Consider the following 17,049-nt stretch of genomic DNA (forward strand, 5'->3'; position numbering starts at 1 on the left):
AATTAATTTCATATAATTTGTTCTTTGGTAGATTTTTAATGAGTCGTTATATATAGGGGACGAGTTAACTTTTCTATGATTGTATGATACTTTTTCAAGTTGTAGATATGAGTAAGAATTAGGTTATTAATAATTTAATGTTGGGTATAAGGGAATATTCGAAATTTGATATATCACACCCTTTGTTCTCTCTGGTTATTATAATAAAAAAATTACCTAAACAGTCCACTTTAACTTTTCTATTTCAAAAAGACGTAAGTTCCTTGTGGAGTGTCCAAATATTAATATGTAACATTGGTTATTGCAATAATAGCAACTTTGAATATATTTTCTGTTGGTTTATAGATAAAATTTGTGTAAAACAAACTGTGTCAGTACATTCCAATTTCTGTCTTATGATTCACCCTTTATCAGAAGCAATACCGAGATAATTTGTATCGGCTTTTTATCAAAACTTTATCAAAGTTCGGTTTAACCTTTAATTTACAGGTACTTGTAAGTATTTTAATCACTTGTTCAATTTATTAGAAGAGTTTTTATTAAGAAAATGTGATATAATATATGTTAATGTATCCTATATTTCTAGCGATACCATGTCGTAAGAATGGTGTTGGTATGACAGCGATCCAATGATTGATCCGATGATTCGAAACTACTTTTGAAATTAAGGAACTGATGAAAGATAAACGAAAAGCTAGAAGAGTGTGATACAGAGACAGAAATGATGTAGACCAAACAATTAGTAATCAGATAAATGAAAAGATTAAAGAATATTTAAAAAAAACAATTATTAGGGTGCCACCTATTGAAGATGATCGAAATGAATGAGTTTGAGGCAACAACAAAAAGCTGATTCACACAACATTTAGCTAACATATTCCAATCGTGTGATATAGAATCTACAGTGGATATAACTGTTGTCTAACAGTCCGATGTAGCTGAAAATATAAATTCTCGAATAGAGATTATCACGGAAATTGATAAAAACCTCAATCTCAAAAAGGTTCCTGGAATTTATAACGTTTCACATGGGTTGTTGAAAGAGCTACCACGAAAAGCAATCATCATGTTGACATATTTAATGCTTGTTAATGAAGTATGTTCCGGAATGCTTTATGGTGGCCCAAATAATTATCCTCAAAAAACCTGACAAACCTATAGAACAAGTCGAATGTTACAGGGCCATTTCTCTGCTATCTGAGATAATAAAGTTATTTAAGAGACTGCCGTTAAATCATAATATTATATATAATTATATGCTGGAATCACATCTTTTCGAAAGGAAATTCAGAGTTTAACATAACTTAGTTCCACACTTCTGAACTGAACTGAAATCTCAATAACAAAAGAAACAGTACTTGGAACATTTGGCAGACGTAGGTGACAATCGACAAGCTTTACAGAGAACCTAGAGACCGGAAAATACAGCTTAATAGCTCCAAATCTGTCCGTGTTACCTCGGCATATATCTCGACGGTGGATACAATTGAAAGCGCAGGTCAGATTAGACTCAAAATCAATCAACTCTACTGGTTCAGGTTCTACAACTCCACCTAAAAGCAGAGATAGGTCTATTAGGTAGAGATAGAGTCATTCACAAAAGTATGAGGTTGCACTAAAACATTAAACTAGTAATCCAACGCACCCAAAACAAAATTCTACGATTAATTACCAATACTTAACGCTACATAATCAACGAAGAGCTACACGACGACTTCGAAATCAAACGGATATACGAAGGCATGCAAGATTTCATCTTAAAACATAAAAGAACGTTGCTAAATCAATATAGCTACTGCATAAAACGCAGGAATAATAAATGTTAATGTTAATTTTAGTAGTTTGATTTTATAATAATTTGGAATATATACAGTGATGTATTAATTCCGTACACGTGCTTGTCTATTGAAGCTTGTAAGTACAACAGAACAGTAGTAATGAATTAGTTTGCTAATTATGATTGTACTCTAATGTCAGATGTAATTAATTTTGAAAAGTGTCTGAATCTAATACAAAGTTGATCGAGATTAACTGTACGTAATGCGAATTGATTACTTAGATAGTTTTTAATTATTCTTAAGCCTTTCGTGATGTATTGGTGACGCTGATGAGGCAAAAACCCGCAACCAGGCAACATCGCCATCGTTCGGATCTGACATGTGTCCGATATGAACACGTTGAGCCTCCGATAACGGCCGAACTCGCCCGATCTACCTCATCCTCTCGGTTCCAAGGTAGCACTGGGGCGACCCCATCGAGAATGACATAGTACCGCGACCCAATCACGCGCTCTCCTCTGACATTCTCGTCGACGTCACGACCGGTGTCATCGAAGCGCCCAACTTCTGTTTAGGTACGTTTACCTGGGCTGACGTTTTCAGAAACGCTAGTACAACCGCTTCATGCTTTCGGTGTTCGATTCTCAACCGTCATAGTCAGTCGGTTGGGATGTTTCTGTGATCTGCGTCCGCGATATTGGGGGGCTTAAACAAGACGGAATTCGTTAAATGTATCACCGGAGGAGGATAGTACCGATACTCTCGCGAAAACTCGTGTTAACTTCCCGGCGGTTAGTGTCCTGACTCCCAGTTGAACTCTCTCTTCGGGAAAACGGTTCTTCCGTTCATCTCGGACTCTTTTTCATTCAAATCTCACCGTAATCGTCGAAAATATTCGTGATCACGTCGCTAGTGATGACCCGAAGAATTCTCAAGGACGTCCGGTTGGTTCCGAGTAAAAGACGTTAAAATTTACCGAAGAAAAAATTGCTACCGTTTTTTCTCTGGGACGACGAGATATCGTAGTGCATAAGTCCCTTTTACTCCGTTCGAATATTAGCATCTGTGCGGGGTTTTAAGTGTTGGTGTGTGTGTGTGTATGTATGGGGCACAGCTGCCGCTAGGCGGGTTATACGTCCTGTAAGAGGTCGAGGATTCCGTTGTGTCGGTAGTGGTGTAGATAGTTTCACAAGACTGGAATCGATTTCGTTTAGTTATGGGTAACAATCCATCGAATCACATACCCCTGGATAAAGCCCGAGATGTTTCCAAATTCGGAGATGTTCAAGCGGTACGTTCTTAAGCTATTTACGATAATAAAAGAGGCGACGGAACATCAATTGCTATAAAAAAACACAATATAGAGTTAAAAAAAAGGTTTTAAAATGGTTTTATAAAGGCCAATTCACTGCCTAACAGTTTCTGATATTGATTGTGCCTGTTGAATTGCAGACAAATTAGTGCATTTTCTCTATAATAAGTTCAAAATTAATTGGAAGACATTATGTAGTACCCTCTAAGTAGTAGCAGTTTTGTCTGGATATTTTTTATTAATTTAATATATACAACTGTATGTATGTTTAAGAGAACCCATAGGTCTCTAGTTTTTATATTAATAATGTTCATGTATTAGCTAACACTTTAGTTTTTCTTTTGGTAGATAAACTTAAAATAAGATTAAATGGTTTGATAAAAATTTGTAATGCTTCGGTATTTTCTTGGAAAACAATCGGCATGTAATATATAAAAGAACTCAATATGGTGAAACTTGTTTTCAAACAAATTATATAACTTTCAAGTATCGTACGTATTGATTGAAATTAATTCGTCTCGATAGAATTGACTTCTGATTTTTGCGAAACAAATTATTTCAATTTTATATCAAAAGATTGTTTTGTGATACTATTTTTTCTTTACGATCAGTAGAAATGAATTGTGATCGTGTCTCGTAACTTGAATTAGAAAACTAAACAGTCATATGTATATATATATCAATGTTTGTTATATCTACATTATTTATTTTCATATCTTATAACCACATCGATATATCAGATAATCGATTGTATACATATATCTAAGATTAGTCTATAAACTAAGTAGATCAGTGGGAGGTAAGAGTTGTATCATGGATTTAACAGACAGCTGTTAAACATTCGTTTTTAATAGTTGGGAATAAAATTAGTAATACATGTTAATATATAAATAATAGTGAACTATTATTGGATAACTATAATTATTTAAGATAATAATTGTCAAGTGAATTGAAAAGCCCTCGGCCTGACACATAGATGACGCTACTAGAAATACATCCATATGCTTTTTAGGTAGTCCTAACCCTCACAAGATGCGCGTATAAATTTGGCAGCTATCGGTTCACTAGTGTATAAATTATAGCATTTTGGGTGAAGCAACTTTTATTATTGCGAAAAAAATGCATAAAAAAAAATTTCGCGTGTTGATAAAATATTGCTTTTTGAAGGGAAAAATACAGTTGAAGCAAAAACTTGGCTTGATGTCGAGCATCCGGACTGTGCCCCAAGAAAATCAACTATCAGGAAATACCAATTCTAAGTTTAAACGTGGTGAAATGAGCACCGAAGACGGTGAACGCAGCAGATTTCCAAGAGAGGTTCTTACCGACGAAAACAATTTAAAAAATCCACAAAATGATTTTGAATTACCGTAAATTGAAACTGAATGAAATAGCGGACACTCTAAAGATCAGAGATCAACTGAACGTGTACATCATATCATTCACGAATATTTGAGTATGAAAAAGCTCTGTGTAAGGTGGATGCCGCGCGAGCTCACTTTTGATCAAAAGCAACGACGAGTTGATGATTCGGAGCAGTGTTTGAGGATGATCAAGCGTAATAAACTCCGAGTTTTTGCATAGATATGTGACAATGGATGAAACATCATATCACTCCGAAGTCTAATCGACAGTCATCTGAGTGGACTGCACACGATGAACCTGTTCCAAAACGTGGGAAAACGCAACAGTCGGCTGGCAAGGTTACGGCGTCTGTATTTTGGGATGCGCATGGAATAATTTTCAATGACTACCTTGAAATAGAATGATCATCAACAGCGACTATTACATAGCGCTGTTGGACCGTTTGAAGGACGAAATCTCCGAAAAACGGCCGTATTTGAAGAAAAAGAAACTGCTGCTTCACCAATACAATGTACCGTGTCAAAAAACCATGAATTGGGCTTCGAATTGCTTCATCATCCGCCGTATTCTCCAGATCTGGCCCCCAACGACTATTTCCTGTTCTCAGATCTTAAAAGAATGCTCGCTGGAAAGAAATTTTCGTTGAATGAAGAGGTGATCTCCGAAATTGAGGCCTATTTTGAAGCAAAGGACAAATCGTACTACAAAAATGGTATCGAAACGTTGGAGGGTTGCTATAATCAGTGTATCACCCTTGAAGGGAATTATGTTGAATAAAAGAAACTAATTTTGCAAAAAAAATGTGTTTTACTATGGTAGGCCAGGGACTTTTCAATTGATCTGTTACCTATAGCTGAAAACTTGTGGTTGTATTATAAATAATATTGTGGTAAATACCACAATCTTTTATGTATTTCATATATTTCTGATTCATTGATGTATGAATAATCACATAACAAGCACTGATTTACAGGGTTTTAAAAATACAGGAAAACCTTTTTGATCAGTCTCGAGAGCATTTATCTTTTCTATATTCAAGGTTGCAGTACTAAATCGATGATTCAACCTTTCTTATATAATCACTGCGACTATAAGGCATCACACCATAACAGTACGTTAATATTATTCACTGATTTCAATGTTGTACTGGTAAATAACGTTGTTAAACAAATAAGAAACAATTGCCTGTTTCATATTAGGGTTATCACAGTATTATTTAATGTTTTTTATATGTACATTATCTGTTAGTGATATCTAAAAATCTGTTATTGTTTTGTTGAATTTATTGTCTGTATATCGGCGACTTAACCATGTATAATCTATATAATTTTAAAACCTCTGTAGACTTTCTTTGAACTCTCTAAAGGAATGTGCGAACAACATCTGCTTTAGACAGTTGTGTGAAATAAGGCACTTACTGAAATTCTTTGCCATTTTGTCTGACAGCTGCACCCGAGTGGAACGACAGAAAGTTTTGTGTGCTTTTTTCTTATCATATTTTACACACTTCGCTACAACTTTTGCAATTGTTTTAATAATTTTAATTTGTTTATACTGGGTATTCCAGTTAGAATTTCAGTTTTGCAGATTCAAAGAAATAAAAATGTATTTTTTGCAAAAACTGAAACTTAATTAAATACAATTTTTTTTTTCTAAATCAAATCGTCAAGGTAATGTCCTTGATACGAGATTCTTTTCGAGTTGCGAACATTTTGAAAACAATCCAATCGTTGTAAAGTTCTCGAAGTCAGACATTTTGGAACCAGAAATATTGCTCTGAACGTTTGAAATTACTTTATTTTTGGCTCACCCTATATAAACAATTGTTGATTTCACTTGGTTGAGAATTAATTATTCATTGTATTATAATAGAAACGAAAGTATTTCGCATTTTAGTTAAAAATAGCCCGTTTTGAATTTTATCGTATACAATTAACATCTTTTAAAATTGGATTGATTGAACCTGGAATGATTGTTGTTTATTTTTGAAGACATCGTATGTTTCTCATCATTTTACAGATTTATATGAATAATATATTATCTTGTTTACTCGTTAATCAATTCGGATATGATTTATTTAAGATGTTCTGGATTAAGTTAGACTTTTTAAGTATATTGTTTCTGATTTTTATCATTGTTAATCAGCAGTTTATGATCTACCTGCCTACGTTTATAAAAATTCGTTTTTGTCTATCAATGATCAGTCAATATAAGCCAAAAGCGATTTAGCTTTCGGTAACCTTGAATTAAATAATAGTCTGGTTGTTAGTCTGACGTCAACATCTCGTTTGTTAAACATCTATTTTCAATTTGCATTGTATTTTCCTAACAGAATAATTATTGATTTTTCTGCTTTTGGTCGCGGTTAACTTCAGTTAAAAGGCATCAGATCGGCCAGCACTGGCTGGAGGTAAGCTTAGATTAATTGAGATCGGTATGTAGATCACTTTTGTGGACCGTCACGTTAGAAAACACGCATTAAAGGAATTTACTATATTCTTTAATATATTTTCCTTCAATCATTATTGTTAGAATAATTACCATTATGTGTTAAATATTTTCTCGCAAATAAACATTAATTTAATACTGATCATTACTGGAATTATCTACAAATATCCAAATAAAATCGACTGTAGATTTACATCTAATAAATTGATGATACTGTTAACAGTGCCTAATAACGAATTATAAAAAAGCATCCTTGAAACTCTAGTAGAAAACAGATGGCTCAAATAACATCCAGTCCATTTTACACCCATTTTTTTAACACTCTGCAGTTTTATATATTAAATTACGGTAAATATGTTTCATATATGTATGTATATTGTAGTACAATGCGAATATAATAAAATAACTCAGTAATGCTTATTTTGCAAGGTTTATTATCAAAAATAGACACAAAAACTTCAATGATTCAGCACTCCGTGTTAGTAAAAAGGCGCTTTCGGTATGGTTACCTTCGACTTGATATTGGTCATCCACAGTTACGTAAAAAGACCAAAAAGAAGCGGTCGGTTGAGAGAAAGAAATTCTTGCGAAGTAGATAATGATTCATCCTTTGTCTTGGCACTTTTATTTTGTGATTTTTTATATATATTAAGCATTTTTAGCGGTTTATGTTGAGATTTACGATAGATTACGCAATTTATGTCAAATTTTATACTATTATATACAACACACATTGATTCTTGCGCTTCAGGACCATTTTTTCTTGTTCATCTTGCATACTCTCCATTCAAAACTACAAAACAAACACGAAAATATTTTTATTTTCAATATATTTTTCAGTTGAAATAATAAAACCACACACCTAATATAATTTTCATAATATTAAATTATAATAAATAGAAACGAACATGAGAGATTATATTAAGAGTTTGTGTATAATGTTTAAACTTTCTCCCGGATTTTTTTTTAATTAAAAATAATACGTTACAGTACTTTTACTATTTTTAATTAGCTAATAAATTAATTTATGAATAGTTACGGGTTTGTTTTTATAGTATGCAATAATAATGATTCTTAAAAGTCAACCAAGGTAAAAGAAGATTATTTATTTGTAGATAGTGGGAGTCATTACAGTATTAACATCTATGTTATTGTATACGTCATTATATGGAGAATACGTACATATATGCAAGATAAGGATATAATACACGTGGGGGTACTAACAGAGCTAAAATCAAACACCTCCACCATTTATTTACTATCATATCCATTTCGGGAGTTATCTAATCAGCTACGTGACTAAAAACAATATTTTGCAATTTAACATGAGATACGTTTTATTACTTTCCCTATACATTGAATACCTTTGATGGAACATTTTGTTTTAAATTTAAAATAATGTTGTTTCGATTTGGCGAAGGTGCGAATGGTAGTGCCAATTTCTCCGTTTCTCCGTGGCTATCAGGATATCCGCGAAGTGTTCTGGCTTATATAGCCTCGCGTAGAAATATTTAATCTTTATTTTTCGAGTTTAGCAACAATAATTCCTGGAATTTACGTAATAACGGCGATAGATTAGCATAAACCGTACTATTAAGTACTAAATCATCAAAATTAACGCAATTAAAACGGATATTTAAACGCGTATAAACAAATTAATAAAACAATTAGTGCGCCTATAAAAAAGTGACGTAAAATGCTGGAACACGTTATAATTTGCGGTTGAATTTTATGTTAATTTTTCTGTTGTTTATCTATATTACGTTTAAAAATGTTTTATTGTATTCGAATAAATTAATTTAAGTTCTGAATGGTAACAACTATTCAGAAAGTGTTTAATAAGTTCGTGAAAATGAGACGGAAAGGGAAAATGGCTGCACAAATGACTCTGCACTCATTTTTACTTGTAAAACTTGTTTTCATTCAATGTGGTACCATTATATTTACAGACGATTTTTGTAAAAGAACATTGAAGATATTGTCTATGTTGTGATTAACAGTGTTGTTTTGATATTGTCATTGGTTTGTCTTCTTTGGGAATAGTAATTCTTTTGAATTTACCACTTTACATTCGACAAACATGGATCGGATCTGGCTCCCAGTGACTAGTGCTTGAGCACAGACCTCAACAACATGGTCTGGGGATAGAAGTTGAGCCCAATATTGAAAGTAGGGACAATTCCTTCTAAATATACTGGTCAAAATAGTCGAAACAAAACAAATTTCGTGTTTTGTGATTGAAAATAACCAGACGACTGCACGGTTTCCATACATAATAGTTCGAGGTACTACTTAACGTATACATCCGGAATATTTAATGGGTTCTATCCAGGTCAGATGATTGTTTATCAAATGTCGAACATTACCAAAAAGAAACGGATGTGGAGCTGTGTATACAGTAAGAAAGGTGGTCCGATTTAAGGATGTCTGTTTTTTGTTCGCAGCTCACCGATTTCCCGATAACGTAAATATTTTTTCATGCGTTGAAATGTTGGAGGCGAACATACAACAACATACATTCTATTTGTTGTTGAAACTAGCGTTGAACAATTAATAATGAATGGTTTTTTTTGCATGCTATAATGAGAGTATGTAATGTCTTAATGTTTGTTTTAAAATTTTGACAATACAAAAACTATTCTTCATTCAATTTGGATTCCGTAATAAACACAGAACAACAGAAAAGATACACAGATTAGTCAACAAAATTAATAAAAACCTAAATGATAAAAATATTGCTCCACTGCATTCCTCGATATATCTCAAGCCTTCGACAAGGTGTGGCACACTGGGCTGCATGTTAAATTGAAAAAGCTCCTGCCCCATACGCACTCTCAACTACTGAAATCATATCTTACAGACAGACATTGTGAAACAGGGTGACGAATACACGGGCTTATATCCAATATATTCGGGTGTTGGGCAGGGCAGTGTTCTTGGCCCATTGTTATATCCTTGTATACAGCTAACCTACCGACCTCAAGAAACACTACTGTTGCAACATATGCTGACGATACAGCGGTTTTATCATCACAGGGGGTGCAATATCAGCCACAAGAAACCTCCAACTTCATCTTAACAAAGTCGAATTGTGGTTGAAAACGTGGCGTATCAAAGCAAATGAGACAAAATCTAGCCATGTGACATTCACCCTTTATCGAAGAATTTGTCCCTCAATAAAACTGAATAATTATGAACTTCCGCAAGCAGACAACGTTAAGTATCTGAGAATGTATTTTGATCGTTATTTGACATGGAGAAACATATAGTGACAAAACGCAAACGGCTGGGGCTTAAACTAAACCAAATGTACTAGCTGATTATCATTGGATAACAAGATTCTGCTGTATAAGTCAATATTTATGCCCATTTGGACCCATTGTATTGAACTGTGGGGTACTACTAGCAAATATAACAGAGATATCCTCCAGAGGTTCCAGAATAAAGTATCGCGAGATATCATCGATGCCCCATATTACGTCTCCAACAAACTAATTTAGCGCGATATCCTCTTAGAACCCATAATGAGTGTGATTTGAAGTGTTAGTGCAAGGTACTTTAACAGACTATTAATCCATCCCAATGCACTCGTCAAACAGTTAAATGTGCGCGATGACAGTGAAGTGCATAAACTCAAACGTAACTACCATACGAACTGATTAACACACATAAGTTAGAATAGTCTTTATAATAAGCTAGAATAGACTTTAAAATAAGTTAGAATAGTATCTAGAATAAGATTTAGATTATAAGTTGTACAGCAGATCACTTACTGAAGTGATATTCTACTTGTCAGGTTGGTTATATTATATAACGGGCATCATATAATAATACTTATTGCCCACAGACAGATTGTTGAAGTTCAAGATGGTTGCTGTAGGCGCAGTATTTTGATAAATATAACTTTTGGTTGATGATTACAGCTGCTTGATTATCGAAATTTGAACTTTCGTTGAATATAAGTTTAATTGCTAGTGAAAATGAAACAAATTTGGATATAAATTATTTTGATATCTTCCTTCGTAACTCCAAAACCCCCACATGATGCTCGACACAAAAATACTGTGTTATTTATCACGAACATTGACAGAAATAAGAAAAACTGCTTGATAGAGAACTAGATATCTGATACCTGATCTTTTCTTTGACTGTCTGGTTTAATTTGATGTATTTTCCGTTGCAGAGAAGAAGTTTTCGATCTCCTCGGAAAATGGATAGACTCAGAAGATCATTCAGAGATTCTTTTCGTAGAAGAAAAGACCGTATGCCTGAAAGTTCTAAACCTCATCAATGGCAAGCGGATGAATCTGCAGTCAGGTAAGTTAACACTCAATTTTTATTATTTAACATTCGATGATTGCCACGAAGATAGTTTTGTCGAGTGTGGTATTTAATGTTAAAGGAATTATTTCACAGGCCTTTTTGTAATGTTTTTTTTAATCATCCCCGGGTTCCCATATGCTTCCTCATAACCACTTGTTGTTGGTGTTGTTTCTTGTTTCTTGTTCAGACTCATATATCTCTTACATAACCAAAAGCACTATTGGTACCACTAGGTTTTGTGTAGCTGTATTATGTTTGGTGTCTGTTTTCTCTTACCCATGTATAAATTCCGTGCATTTATTGTGTCCTCCTTAGCCTATAAGTACCCCCACCAACCGAGTTGGTTTATTTCTTTCTATGAACTCTTTCAATGATTCAGTATTGAACCCTTTACTTTTCATGTTGTTCATCTCTGTTACACCACTGACTTCTCTTAACTATTTTATTTCTACTGCTTGTATCTTGCTTTATCTCTCCTTGACAATACCCACGCTTCCCAACCGAATATCTGGGCTGGTTTATATATTGTTTTGTTCATTTCTATTTTTGTTTTGCATGATATTAACTTTTTGTTATCTTCTTAACTTCTTGATTATCTTTAATTTCTACACTCATATGTTTAAATGCATTTCTTGTTCTATTTTTATATCTTAATATTTGATATTTATTTCTTCTGGCTCTCCCATCACTATTACTTTCGTTTTGTTTAAGACTTTCTGTAGGTGGTCTCAGTTGTTATTAGTACTTCATTCGCAAAAGTTCCTATAGACATTTCTACTTTACCATGGTTTTATACCCTATATATAGTCCAGTTTTTTTTCTATTTCATATTTCTTTATTGTGTCAATCAAAAATAATTTATTACTAAATACTTCTTTTGATATTTTATGATTTTTGAGGTGTTTATAATAAGAAATAGCCAAGGTAATATGAATATGACGTGTTTTTTTGTTTGTAATACTTATAGTAATTTATACTAAGTATTTTTGAAAATAAAATGTAATTTTTCATTTACAGATCGGGTACATGCACTTTTGCAGTCAAATATTTAGGTTGTGTTGAAGTTTTCGACTCCAGAGGGATGCAAGTTTGTGAGGAAGCCCTGAAATTACTACGGGTATGTATCAGACGTCTAGAATAATCTATTTTACCTTCTTTGTATTGCTGTTGGTGGAATAGTTTATATATTATTCATATTTTGTTCTGTCTAATGTTTAATATGTAATGTTTAGTGAAAAATTTGGTTAACCAAAGTAAAACAAATGGTTTGATAGTATCTGGATTCATGCAATTCTTATATAACAGTTGAACAAACTAAAATGAAAGTCTTATTGATTATCACCTTGAATTTGGTGTGGGAAGTTCTTTAGCGTACGACATATTCATCAGACTTAGTCCCATTCGACTACGATTTGTTTCTGTCAATATCACCTGCCTTGGTGGATAAACAGTCAACTCGTTGGTGATTTTACCGCCTCAAAGTCTTCTTTTAAAGTTTCTTTCGCTACGTTATTCGTATCTCTTCTGAGAAATGGAGAAAAGCAATGGGCAGCGTTCTAATAATACATTCGTTGTCTCTATTTTGCTGAGAATTCTTTTAGAATATGAATTATACACCCAATAAGTCTTACTATTATTTGTCTGCATGTATTCTGATCATTTTTTCACTTTAAAAATGCCTTTATTGAGAAGTTCATACAATGTGTATTAATAAAAATGTTTCCATATTTTTTTGCATTTTTTTCCATTTTTCATTAATATATCTATATCGCGTCTAAAGAACAATGTTGCCAGCTATGTTACGTCTGCAATGCTTCAAGCCTTACTACATACATCATTCTGAAGAGTTGTTGTATATCTGGTCACTGCTCTGGCTCCAGAACTTCACATTCTTCACAACCCTTGCAAACTGTGGATGTCACATGTCTGTCATGTCTTTGAACTCATCGAAATCAAAATTGATAGTCGGGATATGAGGGGGCGGCATCATCATACGTTTCTAAAAGTGTTCGATGGAACTAACTAAATAACTCAAATATATGGAAAACTGTCTTTTTATGTATGTAAACTTTAGAGTTATCGAATTTAACATTGCGGTTAGGTTTCTTAACGCATTCTCCACACAAGCACATGGGAATATCAATAAATATAAACAGGTAGCCTAATATAGATTTTTCGGAGAATTAGTAACACACAAAATCGTCGAGATATTAACGTCAATCCCATTTTCACAGGCGCGTTTTTATCTTTGTCTTATTCAAACAAAGCCAAAACCTGTTGATGTATACGTACGAATCGATTTTATCACCCACCAAATAAACATCGACCATAAAAATTTAATTCTCACGGTACATCAAGTGTATATTAGGCAAGAGCGTGTGATATGTTTCCCCTCGCTCTCCGTAAAAAGAGGACCCGGTGTCGATCGATTAATAAAGAGATTGATCCCTTCAATTCCCGAGGGTGTAGTGCCGAGGGTAGGGTTATATTCAATTTGAGATATGCGCGTTAATAGTTCCGGGATGTATGATGATCAGAGGCCTCAAATGTATTAGATTTTATTGCAAAAGGACCGCGATGATCAATATTGAATGATATTTTTCGAAATTGATGATTTAGTTCTGAGAAACGATGTAATTTATTATTTCTAAAGGTGTTTTTCATTGCTGATAACTACTTTTTCATATATTTCTATAACAATTGAATTTCGCAATGTTATCTGGAAAAAAATATTTATTTTCAACGATAGCCATTGTGATAATAAGGGAGGAAGGGGTTCTACAGCACCAATTTGGATATTTATTAATTATAGTTCTCCCATTTCTTTTGAGTTTCGTTTTTATTCATAACATATTTTATTCATCATTCTATATTATCTTGTGGCGACCGTCACGATCCCTTAGACCACGAATTCACCAACAAGTACAAAGGTTTGCAACGCCGGTGGATTGGTACCATGCAGTTCCAGGCTATAAAAGACCATCACGACGACGTCTCGCTCTCTTTTCTTTTCTCCATCCCCTTGTAATAGTACCACTTTCACAGAGCTACCGTACTTCCTCTACCTAACCTAATATCCTTTCAATTCTCCCATCGACCACATGTATCATTTAACATTGAAATAAACAGTATTTCTTCAGCCAGTGTTTTCAGTTCTTGTGCAAATTCCTTCCAAAAAATAGTAGTGAGTGTTCTGACACATAATCGCAGCGGAAGCCACACATTTCGACCGACTGACCGACCCGACGAACATTCCTACAATCTTATTATCATATTCCATCTGTTTAGATTTTTTCTAGGTGTTCTATGTCTATTAGTTCTTATTATTACATCTTTTACAAGAGCTCCTACCCACATTTCAATGTTTTCCATACTTTTGTACACAGGGTTGGACCAAAACTTTCCTCTTGTCTTAGTCCTGCTTGGGTTTTGAAGGTTTTTGATTTCATGCCATAACGGCATCGGTATTTATCTTATATATTTCTCGAATTATTCTTACGATATTTTTACTTACACTTCTTATTCTAATACAATTGCGTGCTTCTATTCGAACATTTTATACTATTTGTCTTATATTTCTGTCTTATATTCACAGCTGTATAGAAATGTTTTTAATAATTTAACATTAGATTTATTTTCAAAGCTCGAGAAACAGTATAAAAGGAAGTAACTTGTTTGTTCTGATTATATTGCGTATGCTTCTTTTATACCACCCTGTAGCCTTAGACCATAACGGGATTTTAAAGAGATTTCTATATTTCGTGAAAAAGTACGTAAATATATATATACAATATATATTATTATTATTATTATTACACACATATTTATCTTAACATCTTTGGATGAAATGATGATATTGCTGTATCCATGAAGTTTAGATATCGTAATTTAGAACAAGAACAACTTCAAAGAATAGGCATAAGAATTTCCTTATAGAGAACCAGTGTGATGTTCTTCCACAAATAAGTAGCTTTTTTCGAACTTAAAATTCATTGTTTACGTATCTTTTTTGTATAATATAAATCTATAATAAATATCTGGTCTATTTTTCTGTAAAACTGTAAACGCAGCTTTATTTAACAGTTTTTAAGAAATAGCTTGTGGATTTTGGTTTCAACAGTATTTTAATCTATATAAAATACAATGATAACAAAAGTACTTTCACTAAATCTAATGTAACTTGTGAACTAATAATTGAAATTATTTGAGATTTTGTCGTATATGGTGGAACCATATGATTCGAACCTTTGGAACCATGCTATTTTACCAATACTTTCTTCATCATACGTCTTTATGATCACTCTATGTGCTTCAGGTGATTTTTTTTATGTTAAAAGCAAATCGTTAATCTAATATTTGTAATGTATCAAAATAATTCTGGTTATATAATTTTATTCAAATTACAATACACGCATTGAGGGCTAGACAATCTGACAGACGGTCTGTGGGAACCGGGGGAACTATAATGCATCATGTTCGGTGTTCGGTATTTAAAAAAAGGGTGCAGTACAGCAGAGCAGGTATTATAGAATTAATTTTTATGGGAATTTTTTCACTTAGTGCGGTAGTAGTATGGAATTTCGGGCTTAAGAGGGTGAAGACTGTTATAATATTCCGTTTTTTTCACTGGTAGCTTACGACATGAATTAACAAATAAAAGGAAGGGTTTTTTTAATGAAATCATCTAATAAAAATTCAGATGGAATGTTGAGTAGTGAATATGACTAATGTATGATTCAGATGTTGAGTCTATGAAAGAAAAAAACTTTCTAGGTTTGTTATAAGGATATTTAGTTTCGTATAAGTGTTAATTAAAGTGACTAGTTATATTTAATTTACCTTTTTATATTTGTTCTAACAGTTTGTCGACTGGGATTTTGTTAATTATGTCTATTCTCTGTTGCTCCATGTATAAATTTCTTCAATTTTTTCTGTCTCTGTTCAGTCTTCTCTCTTCGACCGATGTTTCCCTCTATTTTGAAGTATTTTTTTTTGATACAGTCATTACAGGTTCGATTCTGATTTTTGTTCTCTTGGTCTTTGCTTCTCATATTCTCTTTACCTGTCTGCTGTCCTCCATGTCCCCATCAAGTGTCCATTTTAGTTTTGAATAATAATTATATACACTAATTTTAATACACATTTCCATTACGCTCCATAACTATACCCAATTACTTAATTGTATTTGATTGTTATATGGACTATTGAAAAGTATGTAGAATGTATTTTAGAGCATCTGTTATATGGTTAAAATGATTGTAACTTTAGATAGAACCGTATAATATGTAGAGAGTATTTGTTTTGATAATAATTCAATTTATTTTTTATAGGGTTCGAGAAGGAGACCTATCCGAGCCGTTCTTCACGTTAGCGGCGATGGTTTGAGGGTAGTTGAGGATGAAACCAAAGGATTAATAGTCGACCAAACGATAGAGAAAGTGTCTTTTTGTGCACCTGATAGAAATCACGAACGTGGGTTCAGTTACGTCTGTAGAGACGGAACAACCAGAAGGTATTTTCTTATTTTCATATTTTTATTGGTATAAGTTTCAAGCAACTATTTGTTTATTAAACTTTAAGCCAAGTTAACTTTTTTCCACCGAATGAACTTCGAACGCTTGGCTTGGGTTCAGTCTTCTGGTCATCTGCCTTCATTCATTGACTATTTCAACTGCTAGTTAGGCTTGTTCAAAAAATATTATTAAGATTTTTCTAAATTTAATCTTGCAGCTCCTGTTTCTTTTTGATGTGTGAATTTTGACATTAACTAACTCTCATTCCAAAATACTTCGCTGTCCTCTCAGGTGGTTTTTTATGTTACTG

At 33.2% G+C, this 17,049-nt stretch overlaps 1 protein-coding gene across 5 annotated transcripts in view; it reads left to right on the forward strand.

Annotated features, from left to right (window-relative positions):
• Positions 1-17,049, forward strand: part of numb (NUMB endocytic adaptor protein) — a 58,813-nt gene that overhangs the window by 24,613 nt on the left and 17,151 nt on the right. For 2 of the 5 annotated variants that reach the window (XM_076409715.1, XM_076409719.1), the window contains exons 1-4: positions 2,380-3,069; positions 11,087-11,220; positions 12,244-12,343; positions 16,557-16,738. In XM_076409715.1, coding sequence (XP_076265830.1) covers positions 2,995-3,069; positions 11,087-11,220; positions 12,244-12,343; positions 16,557-16,738 — 491 coding nt within the window. In that variant the 5' untranslated portion in view covers positions 2,380-2,994. Of the gene's footprint in view, positions 1-2,379; positions 3,070-6,744; positions 6,866-11,086; positions 11,221-12,243; positions 12,344-16,556; positions 16,739-17,049 lie in introns of those variants that run through there. The other 3 variants (XM_076409716.1, XM_076409717.1, XM_076409718.1) reach the window with 2 other exon arrangements.

The sequence above is a fragment of the Rhynchophorus ferrugineus genome, unplaced genomic scaffold, assembly GCF_030347505.1.
Source record: "Rhynchophorus ferrugineus isolate W39M unplaced genomic scaffold, kcgeb_rfMv2 rfM7, whole genome shotgun sequence".
NCBI classification, from domain to species: Eukaryota; Metazoa; Arthropoda; class Insecta; order Coleoptera; family Curculionidae; genus Rhynchophorus; species Rhynchophorus ferrugineus.